Source organism: Delphinapterus leucas, chromosome 13 (assembly GCF_059928025.1).
Source record: "Delphinapterus leucas isolate spDelLeu-1000000601 "Yukka" chromosome 13, BTC_Dleu_Yukka2, whole genome shotgun sequence".
Lineage (NCBI taxonomy): Eukaryota > Metazoa > Chordata > Mammalia > Artiodactyla > Monodontidae > Delphinapterus > Delphinapterus leucas.
Window position 1 is genome coordinate 34,356,222 of NC_143141.1, and position 19,761 is coordinate 34,375,982.

The 19,761-nt window shown below is 47.5% G+C and overlaps 1 protein-coding gene across 1 annotated transcript; it reads left to right on the plus strand.

Annotated features, from left to right (window-relative positions):
* The first annotated feature begins 5,304 nt into the window (after nucleotides 1-5,304).
* On the plus strand, nucleotides 5,305-10,801 carry FIGLA (folliculogenesis specific bHLH transcription factor). Its single transcript, XM_022561298.2, has 3 exons — nucleotides 5,305-5,731; nucleotides 8,370-8,522; nucleotides 10,096-10,801. The coding sequence occupies exons 1-3, from the start codon at nucleotides 5,531-5,533 to the stop codon at nucleotides 10,360-10,362; spliced, it is 621 nt and encodes a 206-aa protein (XP_022417006.2). The 5' UTR covers nucleotides 5,305-5,530; the 3' UTR covers nucleotides 10,363-10,801.
* The last annotated feature ends 8,960 nt before the right edge of the window (nucleotides 10,802-19,761 follow it).

Sequence of the window (19,761 nt, forward strand, 5' to 3'; positions counted from 1 at the left end):
GAACCGAGCCCTGGGCCTCAGTGCCCCTCAACCAGCTCTGACTGCAGTTCCTGCACTGTTGCTCAGAACATCCCTCTGCCTGGGTCACTTAGGATTTGTCTGTGTAATAGCCGAGTTTCTGGACATTCCATCTGGTTCATAAATCATCATCTCACCATCACTTCCAATGGGGTGGGAGTTACACGAGGCAAGAGAGGTTCGTGGTTGTAGACCCAGGCTCTGTGGCCAGACTCTCTGGGTCCAGTCCCAGCTTTGCCCCTTTCTAGCTGTGAAAGCCGGTTACCTGACTTTTGTGTCTCAATTTCTTCTTCTGTGAGTAAATGAGAATCCCTCACTCTTGGGGCTGTTGTGTGAATTTAGAAAATTAGCACGTATGTTGAGCTTAGAATGCTGCGTGGCACCCAGATCCCACTGTATAAGCCTTAGCTGTTGTTACACCAATAGCCTGATGAACTCCTTACTACAACTCTGAGGAAGCTCCTATTATAATCGCTGCTTCCAGGCACCTTTGGCATCTTGTCAGAGCTCCAGGCTATGGCTGTGGCCTTAGCCCAGCAGCACAAATGAGAAGGGCACGAGTTGAGGGTCCCTGTGGGGAAATGACCTTAAAGCAGCTTCCTGGGGACACAGCCTGTTGGTCTATTCCTCTTCTCCGCTGTTGGTGGAAAAACACTTCTGACCCACTGTTACCTCTGCTGAAGATGTGGCCGAGAAGTCAACCCCAGCTCATGCCCAGGGGGTGGAGGAGGAGCTCGAGGGAGGTGAGGTGTGGGGCACAGGGAGCGGGACCTTGGGAGAGGAGCAGGGCCCGGGTGCTGGGGCACCAGGCTAACCGGAGGCACAGGGCTGGGCCCAGAACCCTTGGGATGGGGGCCGCTCAGACCTCGAGGAAAAAGGACTGCCACGGAGACGGCAAGCCTGAGCTCTAGGCTCAGCTCTGCCACTGACCAGCAGCAGGACCTTGGCTAGGTACTCAACGTCTCTGGCATTAACTTTCCCGCTTGTACATCGGAGTAAAGTCTAAGTCCCAAGAATGTGGTGAGATAGAATAATATATAGTATGTAATAAATAATAATAATACATATTATGGCAAAATGAATACTAATGTGAAATTACCAAATTGACTTGGGTAGGCATTCTGGGCCGCGCAAACATGTCCCTTTAGAGTGTTTGATCCTTGTAAAATGTCATTCTTTGCCTTCTCTTACTAGAGCTGGTTTTCACCGCTCTCTCATGTCTTGACTGACCTAAGGAGCTTAAGGGAACTGCGTCTGAGCCACGATCTGGCTGGTGTGGTAGAGGCTTCCAAGCACCCACGATGCGTGTTTCCAGCAGCAGGAGGGGGTGTTCCTCTCAGCTGGGTCCCAGGGTAACGAATAGGCAAAGCCTGATGAGGTGAACGTGCTGGGGCAATTCCTCTGTCTCGGGGTGGAAGATAATGTGGACCAGACTGTCCTCACTCCCTTCTCCAGGGTGCCTTTCTGCATCGCAGAGGCAGGAAGGCCAAAGCTCCATTTCCCAGAACCCCTTGTACCCATGGCTCTGGATGCCAGTTAAGATGATTTAGTTAGGGCTTCCCTAGTGGCTCAGTGGTTAAGCACCTGCCTGCCCGCAGGGGACACAGGTTTGAGCCCTGGTCCGGGGAGATCCCACATGCCGCGGAGCAACTAAGCCCGTGCACCACAACTACTGAGCCTGCGCTCCAGAGTCGGCGAGCCACAACTACTGAAGCCCGCGGGCCTACAGCCCGTGCTCCGCAACAAGAGAGGCCACCGCAATGAGAAGCCCGCGCACCACAACGAAGAGTAGCCCCCGCTCGCTGCAACCAGAGAAAAGCCCATGCGCAGCAACGAAGACCCAGCGCAGCCAAAAATAAATAAATAAATTTATTTAAAAAAAAAGATTTCGTTAGAAACGGGTGTGTGAGATTACCAGCGTGGAAGTGAGGCAGAGCGCCCCTCCCTGTCCTACCACCTGTTTCCTGTGGACATGCCAGGGCATGGGAAATTGGGGTTTCTCTGCAGCAGTCTCCCGGGCCCCTCCCCCAGCTTCGGAGGCTTGAGTGGCAGCTGCAGGGGCAGGGGCTCCCTGCTGCCTGGCTGCTGCTTTGGAGGTGTGTCCTTGGACTCAGAGCCCCTCCTGCTTCTCCCGCCCTCCCACTGATTGTGTAAGCACCTTTATAAACCCCTGAATTAAAACCCTTGGCATCTGCTTGAAATACCCAGAAGAGTTTCTGACCCTAGAAGAGTTTTCTGGAACTTGACTGGTGCAAGTGGCCTGAGGACTTTGCTGCTGTGAAGGTGATCCCTGCCGGACACCAGCCACGGCAGAAGCCTCAAAGGGGACAGCTCCATTTTGGGAAATGACACCCAGGGGCGATGATGAAGGAGCAATGATTTGGAAGGAATCTCAATCCCTGAGTGACCGTGAGGGTCAGAGATGCACTACTGACCTCCACGTTTCACACTGTTAGAGGCGAGAGAAATAAACTTTTTGTTCATCAGGCCACTGCATTATTGCGTGACGGAAAGGTGTAGGCCCCTCAGCTCAAACTGGTGTATGTAATTGCTCTCCCTCAGAACAGAGGGCTCAGTTGAGGAATCAAACAGCCAAGGGGCCAGAAAAGGATAGTTGGAGTTGATGGAGGGGAGCAGGTCTGAAAGAATAAAGTCTGGGTTTCTCACACTGGGCTCCTGATGCACACCAGCTTGCCCACGCGAGCTTTTGGCAATAAAATAATGTCGGTGAGGGGGCTTCCCTGGGGTGCAGTGGTTAAGAATCCGCCTGCCAATGCAGGGGGCACGGGTTCGAGCCCTGGTCCGGGAAGATCCCACATGCCACGGAGCAACTAAGCCCGTGTGCCAAAACTACTGAGCCTGTGCTCTAGAGCCCGCGAGCCACAACTACTGGGCCCACGTGCCACAACTACTGAAGGCCCATGTGCCTAGAGCCCGTGCTCTGCAACAAGAGAAGCCACCACAATGAGAAGCCCGCGCACTGCAACGAAGAGTAGCCCCCCGCTCGCCGCAACTAGAGAAAGACCGTGCACAGCAACACAGACCCAATGCAGCTAAAAATAAAATAAATAAATAAATTTATTTAAAAAAATAATAATGTTGGTGATTTTTTTTTTTTTTTTTTTTTTTTTTTTTGCGATACGCGGGCCTCTCACTGTTGTGGCCTCTCCCGTTGCGGAGCACAGGCTCCGGACGCACAGGCTCAGCGGCCATGGCTCACGGGCCCACCCGCTCCGTGGCATGTGGGATCTTCCCGGACCGGGGCACGAACCCGTGTCCCCTGCATCGGCAGGCGGACTCTCAACCACTGCGCCACCAGGGAAGCCCCCGGTGATGTTCTTTTTGACACCCAAGGAAAGTTAAGTAAAGGGGTAAACCATCTCCATTTTAAGCTTCATCCCCACACACCTGGCTCTTGCTGCCTTCTCTCTGCCTGTCAGCAGACAGCACCAAATGAACTCAGGGCACATAAAGTAACTTCCTTTCTTTAAAAAATATATTTTAAAAATTATAAAAGTAATTTCATGCTGTGAAAATGCAAGCAACACAGAAGATGGGATTCACAGATCAAAGCTCCCCATTCCCAGGCCCACTGCTCAGGGGAACCCCAGTTAAGCATTTGGTGTGTCCTCTTCTTTTCCCCTTGCCCTGCCTTTGAAGGCAGTTGCCATGGAGATGGGGCTGAGGGGGTGGCTGATGTGGCTAGGAAATTAGTTCTATGTGGGAACCGAGCAAATAAGTAACCAGAGTGAAGTTTCTCACTGTTGAAGAAGGGAATTAAGGGGGAAAGGGGGAAACTAGAGAGAAACCTGAGGTATTGGATTGGAACTGGAGGTATTAGTGTGAACTCATGCTTTTTAAATATATCTGTCCATCTATATACAGAGATAGATACAGCTGTATGTGTGTGTATGCTTCTGTGCATGCATACATCTATTTCCTGTCTGCAAAAAGAGCCTAGAAGTAATGACATCCCAAAAGGAATGAACATCCAAACTTGGTTTCTAAATCCTATCTTCCACTAAAAGGAGAATTGACCCATTTCAGGGCAGGGACTAGGAGAATTCGGGATGAGCCTGGAACATGTTGTCTTTTTGGCACAAGTAAGTAAGTGCTCAAAGAATGAAGGGGTCATGTCAAAAGGACAGAAGAGCCAGTTTGAAGGGGCTCCCACTCTCAGCTCTTAAGTCTCAGCTCTTTCATGTGACCCCACAGGCCCTAAGCTTTGAGCTGAGGGGCCTACACCTTTCCGTCACGCAATAATGCAGTGGCCTGATGAACAAAAAGTTTATTTCTCTCGCCTCTAACAGTGTGAAACGTGGAGGTCAATAGTGCATCTCTGACCCTCATGGTCACTCAGGGATTGAGATTCCTTCCAAATCATTGCTCCTTCATCATCGCCCCTGGGTGTCATTGTCCCAAATCTCGGACAATATAAGCATTAAAATAAATGATATGAATGAATTACATCTTATTGAATAAAATAGAAATTCATGAGCTCATGCTGACATAACACAAAATGAAACACTTACTGGGGAGAAGGGAGAGCTCTTCCTCAAAGAGGATGCTGACCATTTGTCTGTTATCAGCATGGCGGTTAATTCAGGCAGGAGTCAGTAATGGATGCTAAGGATATCTCCTCACGAAATATTTATCAATTAAGAGGGAAAAAAATGTCAATTTATGGTGAAGGAACCTGGCAGACACCACCTTGACTAGGTGATCAAAGTTAACATTGCCAGCGGTGGGACAGGTCAACATCACGCCTCCTGATGTGAGGCACTGAGAAAAGCTCAGCATCTTTCCTATCGAGTCCCTGCCAAGAGGGCAGGACCTGGGTCTGGACATGAGGAAACACTGAACAGACCCAGGTTGAGGGACATCCTCCACACTGAAAGGCTTCTACTCTCTGAAACTGTCAAAGCCATGAAGACAGGACAAGACTAAGGAAACGCTTTAGAAAAAGAAAAATGAAAACGGGAATACGCATAGAAAGGTAGTGGTGGAGCACATGTGAAAAAAGTTAAGTGGGAAATCTAGGTGAAGGGGATATAGGACCTTTTTGTTTCTGCTCTTGCAACTTTTATTTCAAAATGAAATTGAAAAACGTTTTGTGTGTATCTATCAATTTTTTTCTGGTAAACGTATATATGTTCGTATGTATATTTGCCTACACGTGTGTACACATGTCCAGACGCTCAGGTCCCAACTCAGATTGGTTGAGTCAGAATGTGGGGGACTGGTACCCGAGCAGGTGGATTTTTTAAAACTCCCCAGGTGACTCCAGTGCGCAGCCGATTTGCGAGCCAGCGCTGTAATCCAGGCTTCACGGAAATCACCTGTGGGGCTTGTTGAACCGAGCGTCCCGGAGCGGTTTCCCCAGAGCGGGCGGCGCAGGTACGCAGGCGCGCAGGGGAATGGGGGCAGGTGGTCGGGCCGCCGCCGCCCCCGACCCCGCGTGGCCCCAGGTGCCCGCGCGGGAAGGCCCGGCCTCCCGCCCCCGCGCGCCGCCATGGACGCCGCGCCGGCGCTCCTGAGGGCCCCACCGGCCGAGGTGCTGGACGACGTGCTGCGGGAGCAGTTCGGGCCGTTGCCCCAGTTGGCCGCCGTCTGCCGGCTCAAGCGGCTGCCGTCGGGCGGCTACTCGTCCACGGAGGACCTGCAGTTGGTGCTGGAGCGGCGGCGCGTGGCCAACGCCAAGGAGCGCGAGCGGGTGAGCGCCGGTCCCACGAGGTCCCTGCCCCGGGACCCGGCCGCCTTCCTCCCGGCTCCCCCCAAACCCACCACCCATTTCGGACACCTTCGGGGGCCCGGGGCGCCCACTCCCCGCTCGGGGGCCCGGGGCGATTTCGACCTCCCGAGGGCCGCTCGTGTTCGCCTCCACCCGCGCCGGGATGGCGCCTCACCTGCGACCCACCTGGACCGGTGCAGGAAGCGGGTCTGGGGAAGGCCGAGCGGGCCCCTTACCACTTCAGAAACGTCTCCTCCTGGCAGGCGCTTTGAACCCTCAGAGGCGGCAGTGCGCTTACGTCTCACTACCTCCTGCGCTGGGTGGGTGCTTGGGGTCCCCTTTTCCCAGCGCTCTGCCTCCAAACACAAATAGGGCGAGGCACAGGGAGCCTAATGGAAGTTACTCTTTTCCTTACTTTAAACAAAGAATTTAAACAAAGCCTGGGTGTGCACCCAGACTCCCACTCAACCCCCTGGCGGGGGACAGAAAGTGGATCTTTCCCACTCTGGCGGGTACGCGGTTAATCACCCGCGGGGATGGTCCCTCGGGCGGAGTTGGAGCGCCATCTATTGGTAGATTTTAGTATTACTAACTAAACTCGGGCCCGATTCCGTCTCCTTTCCGCCCTTTGCAGTCTTTGGGTTGGGCTGCTGCAGAGGCTACCGAGAGAGGGAAGGGCGAACGCTGGAAGAGGGTGCGCGCACATTCCGGCCTGGGACTTGAGGAGGAAGTTCTGCTGGGGGCTGTTCCTGCACACTCCTGGGCCCTTTAGAAACGTAGCCCCAGTCAATCAACTCGGAGCTTTGTTTAGGTATGGGTGTGAGGAGAAAGGACCAAGAAGGTGTAGAAGACTTAAGGGAAAGTTGGGAGCCCTTTATGATAACCCTGTGATCTGATGTGTTGATGCGGCTCTCAAACGAGATTCTGATCCCATATTTTGCATTTTAAGTTGGGCTTTCCCCACCAGGAAGGAATTGCTTTCTGCAGAGAATGGCTCCTGGTGTTACCTACTATTTAAAAACTAATGACCTTAGTATTCTTTATAATGATGAAATTAGTACACCTGGAAGACAGAGAAATGACTAAATAGGGAACGGAAACACCCACAATGCAAATATAACTACCATGAACTATCATTCTTGTGTATATCCTCCTAGTCTTTTTTCTACTTATATATGTGCGTATTCATAATCTTACAAAATTGCTATGATTTGGTACATATCTTTGTATTTTTTTCACTTAACGTTATCAAAAGCACTTCCTCATATTCTAAGCAGAGCAGCTTTTGACTGCGTAATCCAACATATAAATGGACTGTTACTTATTCAGCCTCCTAGTGTTGGGCATATATGATTTTTTGCAGCTTTTTACTGGTACATAGATCTATGCCCATGTCTGATCATTGCTTTAGAGCAAGACAGTAGAAGTGGAATTACTGGGATATAAACAGTCTTGTGACTTTTGATACAAGTTGTCCAATTGCTTTCTAGAAAAGTTTATTAATTTTTATCCCCTTTTGCAGGCTATAGGACTGTTCCCTTTTTCCATCCCCAATGCTGGGTATGGTAATCAAAACAAAAATGTTGCCAGCTTGGTACATGAAAAATGGTATCTAATTTCTGTTTTAATTTGTAGTTCTTTGATTATTAAAGTTTAATATTTTCATAAGTTTATTGAAACTTATGACCAATAAACTTAATGTATGAAATACATTATGACCAATAAAGTTATGAAATACATTCACGGTATTCTGCTGTGAATGGGCTATGTCCTTTGCCCACTTTGATGTGGGGTAGGAGGGAGCTCTCAATATAAGTGAGTGAGTATATTGGCTTCATGGTGTAGTGGGAACCGGTTCTTCGAGGGCCTGTGTCCTCCAGCGGCGGGTTGATCATCAGAATTCTAGGCCTTCAGAGCCAAGGAATTAGACCCTGGAGATGAAGGGAAAAAGGCTCTTCATTCTACTTTTCAAGTCTTGCCAACGTGCAGACTCTCTGGACTCTATATCATCAACTCCGCTGGGAAAGAGGTTGAAGAGTTGCTGGCACAGTACCTGAATAGACGAGTGTTTGTACAGTTTATTCATTATCGTTAGTACAACTTATTGAAGACTTTCTGTGTGTCAGGAGGAAGTGTTTGGTGTGTAATTATGTCACTTAATCACCACAAAAAAAGCTACACCACAGCAAGGGGAGTATTTTCCACTTTGCAGGTAAACAGACTAAGGCTTGGCGATATGAAGTATCCTACACAGTTTTGTAAAGCTAAATGTTAGAGTTGGGTTTTAAATCCTGATGTACTGACTCAGAGCTTTTAACCACTACCCAGCCCGCCTCTACCTTGCAGTGGGGATGCTCTCAGAGGAAGAGAAGGAGGTCTGTGTGGACCTAGACACGCCTCCCAGTCCATCCATCCCTGCTGCCAGGTTCATGCCCCTCCCTCTCCCCTTGCCAGGAAGTGTACTGCCAGTGGAGCGATGGCTCTTCGGCACGTGCCTGCCTAGATTCCCTGCCCAGACAAGAGAGCTGTGGAAACGAGCCCTCACGACCACCTTCCGTGGTTTGGGGGGATGCCTTACAAGTTAGCTTCCTGTGTGTCACTGTGCCTTTTTGCTTTCCAGATAAAAAATCTCAACCGTGGTTTTGCCAAACTGAAGGCGCTGGTGCCATTTCTTCCCCAAAGCAGGAAGCCTAGCAAAGTTGATATCCTCAAAGGTGCAACTGAATACATACAAGTTCTCAGTGATGTTTTGGAAGGAGCCAAAGACTCTGAGGTAAAGGTTTAAGAAGTTAGAACAACGATACCCACCGTTTATTGAGCCCTGTCTAGGTGCCAGACAATTGATGTGTCCGTTCTAGTTAGTTTATACAGTCCTTTGACCTATTTGTGATCCTGGTTTTACTGAAGAAGATGCCAAAATGCAGGTAAAGTCCACACAGCTAAGAAATGTCAGAACTGGTGTCTGAATCTAGGTCTGTGCAAGCTTTGGAGCCAAGTTCCTGACCATCTGTATCCCTACCTCCTGTTGCTGTCCAGGGCATCTAGCTCCAAACTGCTTAGCCTTTACTGGGACTTTGACACCAGGGGCATGAGAGGAGTTTCCTTAAGCCCTCTCTACGGCAGTGCTTTCCTTCAGCAGGACGCACCTCAGGCAGGACACAGAAAGGAAGAGGGATGTCCCTTGGGAGAGGCCCTCCCTGAGGGGCAACCCTGCCAGAGAACTCATTGATTTCCTGGTGATGCTGATCTCATTGGGGTTTTGTGACCATCCAGTGGGACGACACAAGTGAACCTGCTTTGTAAACTGTGAGGCACCATAATGTCACCACCATTATTGGGGCACATAGCTCAGGGGTGTCCATTAGGCAGTGGAAGGTGTGGGCTGGTTTCATGGGCTCATTCTATGGAGAGGCAAATGCAGAAGGCTTGAAAATGGGTTAGTCGTCAGAGGAGGTAAACTATGAAGAGAGAAGAGGCCTTAGAAATGAGCGCTAAAGGAGGAGCCATCAGAGAGGGGCAGGTGGAGAAGCAAGATGGGGTCCTACAATCAGGGAGGGGGCATCTTGGGAATCCGAGCATGGGAAGTCGTTTGAGAAGCTGCAGGGGGGCCAGGAGTGGCTGGAAGTCACCTTGATGTGCGTTGAGGGTATGTGGTTGGTAAATATCTGAAATCCAAGCAGAGGGAAGTGGCAGACTTCAAGTTCATTCAACTTGGAAGTCTGAGCCTGGAAAGAAGAATCAGAAGGATGGAAGAACAACAGTTGTTAGATCCATGAAGGTCTTTTCTAATTAGCTATGTGATCCTGTTTAGGGACAAAAGAGGACAGATAGTAGAGAGAAGAGAAACGTATTCGTTCTAGGAACTTAGGGCAGAAATAGCCAAGTGTATAATGGTACTTTTTAGTTTCTTCCTCTTGTTTGCTAGTCCTAATTACGTGACTACTGGGAGGATACATTTTGCAGTGGTGGGAATGGATTGTCCTACTGGCCAAACTGGATGGCTGGGTTGTGGCATGGTCATAATACCTGGACAGGTGCAGGTGGCTGCCTTAGTTTTTTCTTGCATGTGAATTGTCTAACAGAAGTGCTTTGTTTTGTGCCGCATTCATTATAAAATATAGAATCTGTCCCATGCTATAGTCTTTTTAATGCAGTTGCCAATCACACAACATTTTAAGGTTATAGTAGAACAAAATACAGTCTGTTGAGCAATGATTTTCTTTCCATAATAACTTAAGCATTGCCCTCATTACTTAAATACAATTTCGTACATTAGAACTTTGAAATATATTGATTTAAATCTTTAAAATCTGTCATACTGTTTGACAACTAAATATGGTTTCTAGAAACAAGACCCAGGTCATCAGAACTGTAGCAACAATACTTCTGAACCACATATGTCCTTGGCTAGAGAGCTATCGAGAAATATACCACACGCCGGTTGTGCTGTGGGCTTGAAGAATGAGGAGGAAGGGTCCTGGGCAGATGGCGGCAATGGTGAGTCGGCACACACTTGTCGCCAGGGGGCGATGTCTACAATGGGAGTTATCTCTCCAGCCAGGAGTCTGGAGAAGTGTTTCTTCTTAGTCATGTTGATGTCCAAAAACTCATAATGCATCACTTGGGCATGAGGTATTTTCCATGTTAAAACATGATTGAAACAAGATCATTGTGTGAAAGCACCTAAGTGGGGAGGTGAGTTTGCTAGTTTGAAAGGTCTGTTATTATGTTCCCAAGTTAATTGGAAAGCTGCTCAAGGGGAAGGCAACTCCTCCAAAATCACCCAGTAGGGACCTAAGCTTAAATTTGTACGACCCTAATTAATACACCAAAAGGTTTTCCGGATTCTGACGTCTCCAGAAAAAGAAATAAGTAGCTTGCCCTCCATAAAGCTGCATGGTGATCCCATTGTACACACACGCTGACTCACACACATGCGCACTCACACACGCGCATTTGTTTTTAAGTTGGCCTTGTTGGAAGACAGAGTTTTCTAAGTAATAACAAAGGGGTTTATTGTAACATTATCACTTATTACCTTGCCAAACTAAGGAAGCCATTGCATGGAGCAGCCTGCTTCTCCAAGTCTAGAAAGTGGATGTTTTGCTCTTGCTGTGTCTCAGTGTTACACAAGCAAGACCCCTTGTTCCATCCTCCAACACGATTGCTGCTGAAACAAGAAAGGCTTGCAGGAGTCTGGAACTAAGCAAGTTGCTCAGCGTGGTATAAGGAACAGTGGGGGCCGTGGAGTAACAAATGATGGGTGGTGGTGGGAGGTGGTTTAGAAGAGCAGTTGAGTGCAGGCTCTGGAGGCAGAATGCTGACGTTCAAACCCTGGCTTTACCACTTGTTTGCGGTGTGACCTTGAGTGAGCTACTAAAATTTTCCAACCATCGGTTTCCCCATCTGTAGAATGGGAATGATAATTGTACCTACATAAGGTAACTGTGAGGTTCAAATGACATCATGTCAGCAGAGTGTCTAGCACAGTACCTGGCATGTCAGTGTTCACTTGGACTTTATTAAGTCTGCTTGCCACGCCATGAGCAATCAGTATTATTTTTTAACATCTTTATTGGAGTATAATTGCTTTACAATTGTGTGTTAGTTTCTGCTTTATAGCAAAGTGAACCAGCTCTACGTATATCCTCATATCTCTTCCCTCTTGTGTCTCCCTCCCTCCCACCCTCCCTAGCCCACCCCTCTAGGTGGTCACAAAGCACCGAGCTGATCTCCCTGTGCTATGCGGCTGCTTCCCACTAGCTATGTATTTTACGTTTGGTAGTGTATATATGTCCATGCCAGTCTCTCACTTTGTCACAGCTTACCCTCCCCCCTCCCCATATCCTCAAGTCCATTCTCTAGTAGGTCTGCGTCTTTATTCCCGTCCTGTCCCTAGGTTCTTCGTGACCATTTTTTTTTTTTTTAGACACCATATATATGTGTTAGCATACGGTACTTGTTTTTCTCTTTCCGAAGCAGTCAGTATTGATTGGTGAGCAGTCAACAATGGGCCCCAGGCATTGTCATTCTGTTTGCAACAAGTGGTCTGGGTTTTCTCACTTGGCTCTTACCAATGCTCCGCTGTGGTTTGAGGTCTTACAGGCTCTCTGCTGACTGGCTGGCCTCGTTTCTGATTTGATTACTGTTTTCTAAGGATCCCACTTGTGCACATGCTCAGTCTAGATTTTCCAGTTCTGGCCACTTGAGATTTAAAACTTCCCTCTCCAGTCAACTCTTAGGATACAGAATTCCTATTCTATTACATGAGCTGACAGGGAATGACTGAGAACAAAGAGTGAAACTGAAAAGGAGAAGAGTGAACTGAACCTTGAACCTGACTGTCTAAGTTAGTAATGGTAATGCTTCCCCAAATGTGGTTTTAGTGTGTTAGATATTAAGGCAAGAATCTTGCTTGCACTTAATCCTCACTGGTCCCTATCAGGTAGGCATCACCATGTCATTCTCACAGTGAGGTGCCTGGCTAGTCCTTCCAGCCAGTCCCCTTGGGCCTGGTACAGAGCAGGCCTGTGCCAGCATCAAGGATGTACAATGGAAGTCCTGCTTTTCCAAGGATAATTGATCATTGAATTTGCCAACTTATGGTAAATTGATTTAGAGTGGGGACTATCATTTTCTAGTAGGAAACAGGAAAGTTCTGGCTGGAAATGTTTTAAAAAGGGAACACAACACTCAATTTTTAGTCTTTTAGCTAACCACGTCTAAGGTGTTAATTGGAAGAGCGTGCTAATTCTTAGAATGAACAGAGAATCACATATTTGAGATTTTTTATGTATGTGTATAACTTCTGTCAAGTGTGACTTCCAAGGCCTGAATGTAAAGAGTGCCAGTTTTTGCAGAAGGATTTTAGGATTTCATCAGTTTTGTCAGGGATTTCTCATTCTTTGACATTCAGATCATTCATTTAAAAAATTAAAAACATTTATTCTGAAAAAAATCAACTTAAGAAAAGTTGCAAGTATAGTACAAAGAACTTTTTCCCTGATCCATTTGAGAGTAATTTGCCAACCTGATGGCCATCGCCCCTAATGACGTGAGCATGCATTTCCTTCAAATGGGAAATGGGGACGTTCACCTGTATGGCCCCAGTGCAGCCATTAAATCAGGAGATTATGTGGCATTACAGTCATGTAATCCTCAGGCCCCATTCAAGTAGCACCAACAGTCTTGAAATGTGCTTTCTAGCAAAAGGACCCAGTTAAGAATCATGCATTGCGTTTAGTCGTCCCTTGCCTTTTGCCTTCTTTTACCTGGAAAAATTCCTTGGTCTTTAGGTAATTTTTATGACCTGGACACATCTGAAGATTACAGGCCAGTTGTTTTGTAGAATGTTTCTTGATTCAGGCTTGTCTCTTTCCTCCTGATTTGATTCAGATGTGCATCTTTGGCAGCAATATGGAAGTGCTGTGGTTTTCTACTCATTGCACCCTATCAGAGGGGTCAGATTTTGATTTGTCCCATTACTAAGGACATTCACTTTGATCGTGTGCTTAACAGTGACTTCCAGGCCTTTCCACTTTAAAGTTAGCCCTTTTCTTTTGTAATTAATCTGTATTTTGTGCGAAGGTGCTTTGAAATTATCTAGATATCTCATTATTCATCAAACATTCTATTTTTTTCTTAAAGTGATATCTATTGTTTTATTTTTAAAATATTTATTTATTTATTTATTTGGCTGGGCCTGGTCTTAGTTGCGGCATGGGGGATCTTTTAGTTGCGCTATGTGGGATCTAGTTCCCTGAACAGGGATTGAACCCAGGTCCCCTGCATTGGGAGTGCCGAGTCTTAGCCACTGGACCACCGGGGAAGCCCCATCAAACATTCTATTAAACTTTTTATTTTGCGACAGAGAAGTCCCCTATTGCCTTTAACTCAGTTTCCCCCCATGGCTGCATCTCATGTAACTGTAGTACAATATCAAAACCAGAAAGTTGATATTGGTATTATATGTGTATAGTTCCATGTCATTTTTATTTTATTTTATTTTTTTTGCGGTACGCGGGCCTCTCACTGTTGCGGCCTCTCCCGTTGCGGAGCACAGGCTCCGGATGCGCAGGCTCAGCGGCCATGGCTCACGGGCCCAGGCGCTCCGCGGCATGTGGGATCTTCCCGGACCGGGGCACGAACCCGCGTCCCCCGTATCGGCAGGCGGACTCTCAACCACTGCGCCACCAGGGAAGCCCTCCATGTCATTTTATAGCATGTGTAGTTTTGTGGAACCATCACCATAAAGCTGTCCCACATGCTACCCTTTATAGTCACACCCACCCACTGCCCCTACTCCTCCACTCTCCCTAACCCCTGCAACCACTAATCTGGTCTCCATCTCTCTAATTTATCATTTTGAGAATTTTGTATAAGTGGAAACATACAGTGCATAACCTTTAGAGACTGGCCTTTTTAAACTCATTTTTCACAATGTGCTTTAAATCATCCAAGTTATTGTATCAGTGGTTTGTTCTGCCTTTTTATTGGTGAGTATTAGTTCATGGGATGGATATGCCACAGTTTAATTATTATTGTAGAACATTTTGGTTGTTTCTGTATTCATTTTTTAATACTGTAGACATGTGGTTTTCCATTCAGTGGATTATTACATCATCATATAATATCATGACTTATTTTTTTACTCAAACTGTCCTCATTGTGGCCAGTGACAGCCCTTGTAAGTGGGCTGCCTTTCCACTTGAATGTCACCATCATTCTTTGATCACTTCCTTTCTGGCAGAAGATGGTCCAAGCTTGAGCATCTTGTACTTTTCCAGCCTTGGAATCACTTTCCTCAAGGACATCCAGTGGGTAACTCACCTCCCATCTCCATACCATCTCCTCCCTGCATGGCTGTTCTCCTTACCCCTCTTGGGCTTTAGTACCTGTAGTTGGTTTGTTAGAGCTGCCGTAACAAAGTACACAGACTGAGTGGCTTAAACAGCAGGAATTTATTTCTCACAGTTCTGGAGGCTGGAAGTCTAACATCAAGGTGTTGGCAAGTTTGGTTTCTTCTGAGGCCTCTCTCCTTGGCTTGCAGATGGCCTTTCCTGGGTGTGTGCTTGCCCTGGTGTCTCTCCTCTATGTGTCCAAATTTCCTCCTCTTATAAGGACACCAGTCAGATTGGATTAGTGCCCACCCTAATGGCCTCATTTTAACTTAATCACCTCTTTAAGGGTCCTAACTCCAAATACAGTCACAGGTACTGGGGGTTAGGACTTCCATTGTATTTTGGGGACCACAGTTCAGCCCATAACAACACCCATGACAGGCTGCCCCTCCATGATAACCCTCTCTAGGATGGATCAAGATAAAGGGGCCAAGGAAACAAAGCTCAGACTGGTCTCTATTTGCCAAACAATCGTCATAAGGGGTCATTCCCATTTATTTGAAGGGCAACTACATAGGGTTTCAGGGTCTGCCCAGATACCCTAACTGGAGACCTGGGGACAGCCGATGTGGCTCATTGGACTGAAATGCTCATATACAGAGGGGCTCAGGATTTGGGAGGCAGGTCCCCTCCAGCTTCAGTTTGCAGGAATGGCACCCTTCTTCCTGCTCTTGGAGAGGATCTCTGAGGAGTGGAATCTGGTGCTGGTAGAGATGGGCATTTGGAGGGACTTGGGGGTGTGGTCAGAAAGGGCCGTGCAATATCAACAACATTCCTGAGAGGCAAAATCCCCAGTGAAGCACATAAGAATCTGCTGATGGCAGGACGGGAGATGAACTGCTCGGGCCAGAGCGGGTTCACTTGGGGACCGAATCAGCAAATAAGTGTGTGCGTGGATGGAGAGGACGTGGGCCAGCCATGCATCTGGCCTCGGTAGGGATAGGGATTAATGTCAAGGTCCCGGGAGGCTTGTTTAAAATTGGACTTTCAAGGTGTAGGATTTTGTTCTTTTGGGATTAGACATTACTGGGTGGCAAGATGTTCACTAACCCACCATTGTTTATTCCTTCTATTTGTCACCCGTGGCTATGGCTTGGGCATTTCACATCATGCAAGGCTCTGAATTTTGCTCAGAGTTGCCTGTCATCCTGTAGAGACTGTGTCCCTGGACACAGACCACCCTCAGTGTTGAAGTGAGATGCCAGTTGTGCTGGGGCCAGAGAAGCTCTGGAAAGCGTTATATGCATGAACGTAAGTGCCTATTACGGGACCTGGATGTGCCGCCATTATACACTTCTAAATTTTGGCCTGTCATAGGAGCGTTCCTTGGAAAGAGTTTCTGAGAGAAGGAAGCCTGGTGGGTGGTAGATTTCCTCGACCCCTCCTCTTCAGGCTGTGGTCATCTGTGTGTGAAATTAACCACTGGGGACATTTCTTCTAATAGCAATTTAAGCTCTGAAATGAGATGGTCTGGCTAGTTGGGATGAATTTATTAGCATCCTGAGAAAGCCCTGAAGCACCTATGTTCTGTCTTCCATCTCACGTTTCCTCCAGGTAGTGGTTATGTGTGATAGCAAAAATTCCACCATAGTAGAGCGCGTGTGTGTGTGTGTGTGTGTGTGGCGGGACAGGGGGTAGGTCTAGGCTTATCCTTGGGAATCACTTTTATCTGCCCCAGTATTTACTTGTGGCCTAGTGGGCATATTCTGATGAGTTTAGCCAGCAGAGTGTTTTAAAAAATTGAACTTCCCTTTTGAGGGGGTAGGTGCTCTTTGGTTTGTCAGTCCCCACCCCCTCTTGCTGCATCTCCAGTGTAGGCATTTAATTTTGCCGTGCTGGACCAAGGGCACTGGGCACAGAGGAAAGGCTGCACGAGTGGTTGCATTTGGCTCTGGGACGTTATTGTTTTCTAAACTTCGGGGGTTTAGGGGTCGGTGCTCTGATGGTATGAATGCTGGTCATTCTGTCTGGAACTTTGGGAAGGTGAGATGTGGTGCATGCAGGACAGGATCCATCTAACTTTGGAGTAATGCCACCTCTGGTGGAGTGTTCCCCAGGCTACAGCTACTTAGGAAGAGATCCAACCAGCACCCAAGGAAGACCCTTAAGGCCCAATCTGATCAAGTAAGAAGAAAAGGTTACAGGGAAGACAAATCCTTATTTCTTTGTGAAAATAAGAGAGGGAGATTTCTTTTGTCGTAACTCAGATTTTTCTACGGGGACAAAAGATTGAGTCAGTCATGGAAGTGGGTTTTGCCTGTGTGTGTGCATGTGACTGTGTGTGTGGCGTGAAGCTTGGTGTGCTTGAGGAGATCTCTATGTGGTGTGCGCCCCTGGGTCTGTCAGTGAGCTGAGAATCATTTGAGAAAGCCATTTGTCTGACACATAATGGGCCTGGTGATTAAATAAACTGAAGTTAGTTCTCATCTATTCTTGTGGACTTTTGGAGGGATTATTTATATGAGTTTGTGAAAGATTCATCTCATTGGTCCCACATGAACAAGGAAGAGAATGGCAAGAATTGGATGGAAGGATCTCTCAAAGACCCTTCTCTGAGAGGGTCCTTAGAGGCAGGACTTCTCTGATGTGCTGTGGGACCTCCCTGGAGACAGACAGCTCCTTTGGGTCAGCAGAAAACCACCAAATGCTCGGACCACATAAACCCGCCCCTGAGGGAGGTCAGTGTATCCTCCCACCTGCCACCTTCTCCCCTGTTCTAATTCCGGGGCTATCCAGAGCAGATCAGGGATAAAATGTACGCCAAAGACACAGTATTAAAGGTAGATCTTTTAGTGGGAGCGTAAAGGGATTAGAAATACGACTCAATTATTTTTCAGAACTCTTCCGGTCCTCTTTGGATCGCTCTCTTCCTTTTTGGAAGGTTTTCCCCTCCAGGAGTCGTCCTTCCAGTACCTCTGGTGTAGAAGACAGGCCTGGGACACCTGCCTCATTGGGGTTGCTCTGAGGTGAGAGGCACCGAGGGGCAGAGTCCCCCTGCATCATGCTATTTGGGCCAGGTCCCCAGGAGAGGAGACAGACCACATGGGACTTTGTGGCCAAAGCCCTGCTCAGAATGAGCTTCATTTGCTGTAAGATCATCTGTATGGCTTTCCCTCCAGACAGGAGGCAGTGAGGCTGTGCACAAGGCTGGATTCTGATCTCTGGGTCCTGGCTGGACTTTCACGCACTGAAGCAGTATTAACAATGAGAGCACAGTTTAGATGGGAAGAAATGCCACTTTACTTTCTACACTGTTCTCCACTTGTTCTTGAGAACCCCTTATGACGCAGATGGTGGGAGAACTCTTTATCTTGCCCCGTTAAGGCCTGTCTTCTTTGAGTAAAGCCGAGTCAGTTCAGCGTTCAGAATGTTCCGTGTGGCGGCTCCTTTGCCTCCTAAGTGATCTCCCTCCTCCCTCTGCCCCTCCTCTGGTACCGTGAGGAGTGTGTACACTCCAGAGGCTGTGGTGGGAGCCTCGTGTGTTGCCCCACCTCTGGCCCAGCTAGTTCTCTGGCCCCTTATCTTAGGTGTGGTTGAGTTGACATCCACTGTGGGTGTCCATGGCCCCCCTGTGGCTTCTCTTGTCTAAGCCACGCCATTCAGAACCCAGGCCTCTTCTCGTATCCCCAGCCTTCCCGCCCCAGATGGGCTGTACGGCTGCCCTCAGGCCCATGTTCCTAAAGATGTCCCTCAGCCAGTGCTCACCAGCTCCTCTGAGAGACTATATCCTGAGAAGTGGGTACTGATCCTTGCTTTCCTCAGATTCTACTTTGCCTTTCTTGGGTTCTGTTACCTTTGGAACTCTCCCCCGTCCCCTGGTCAAGGCTGGGATGGCACAGTACAGGACCCTTCCCAGGGGTCAGGCAGCTTCTACACACTGGTCCATCCTCCCTGAGGAACCACCTCCCGCTGTCTCAATCTCATCTCCGCCTCGGTTGTGGTAGGCTTTCCGCTGTCATATCTTGCCTCCTCCCTGCTCATGTGAGCACCCCATGAGCAGCCATCTGAGCTCTGCCCACCAGAGCTCTCCCTTTCAACAAAGTTGGCCTCTTTCAAATGAGAGTCTTGCTTTTCAGACTGTTGTTAAGCTTGGAAATGAACTCTGAGGACTTCTGGTCGGTATCTATCCATCCCTTCCCGCCCCGTCACTCCACCCCCCAGCCTTGACTCAGTGGGTGGAGGGAAGGGTACACTGGATAGTATGTCAGATTATCCAGCTACACAACCAACAGCAGGAGTTACACCCACCTTACTAAAGTTGCTGAACTGCAGGCTGGGTGTCTATTCCTCAGACACCCTTCTTCTTGGACCTTCAACTCCTTGACTTAGATGAGGCCAACATTTTTAAGTGAACTGTGAGAATAAGACAACATCAATAAACTTCAAGTTTTTGTATTCCGATACTTAAATATTACAATCCTGGAATTTCCCAGCTAACTTAAAAAAAAAAAAGAAACTAAGACAACAATCTGTAATACACTGGACTGTAGGCTGATAAGATGAAATTATCCTTTAACCTTCTAGGTAAACACAGCAATACATGAATTGTCTTCTAGGTTTAGAACATTCTGGTTGTGTAAAAAGTTTAAGAAATTTTAAATAGAACTTCTAAAGCTAAATTTGAACTCAAAAAAAGGAAGTTTGATGACATGTATTGTGGAAAGACTTGTTCAAGATCAGAAAAAATAGATATTGATACTTACTTTGTGCCAGGCACTATTCCTGGCAGTTTACACGTAATAACCTATTTAATTTTCATAACTGTCCTGTGACGTACTAACAGTTATGCCCATTTTACATGTCAGGAAACTAAGGAATGAAGTTAAGCAACTGGCCCGACATCCAGTGCGTGGACGAAGGGTTGGGCCTGGGAGATGTGGGGAAATAGTGTTAAACCTTTTAATGGTCTTTCATTCTAACAGAGCTACCCTTGAAATGTAAATGAGTGGACTAGGGAGTAAATAAATGTTTTTTAACGCTAAATTAAAGCATTTGCTTGCAGTATTTCATATTAATATACATCCGGGTTTCCATTTCTGAAGTGCCTGACCATGATTTGAGTGACTTTATTTTTTTAGCTTATGGATTTAAGTTGAGATTTCAGAAAATTGA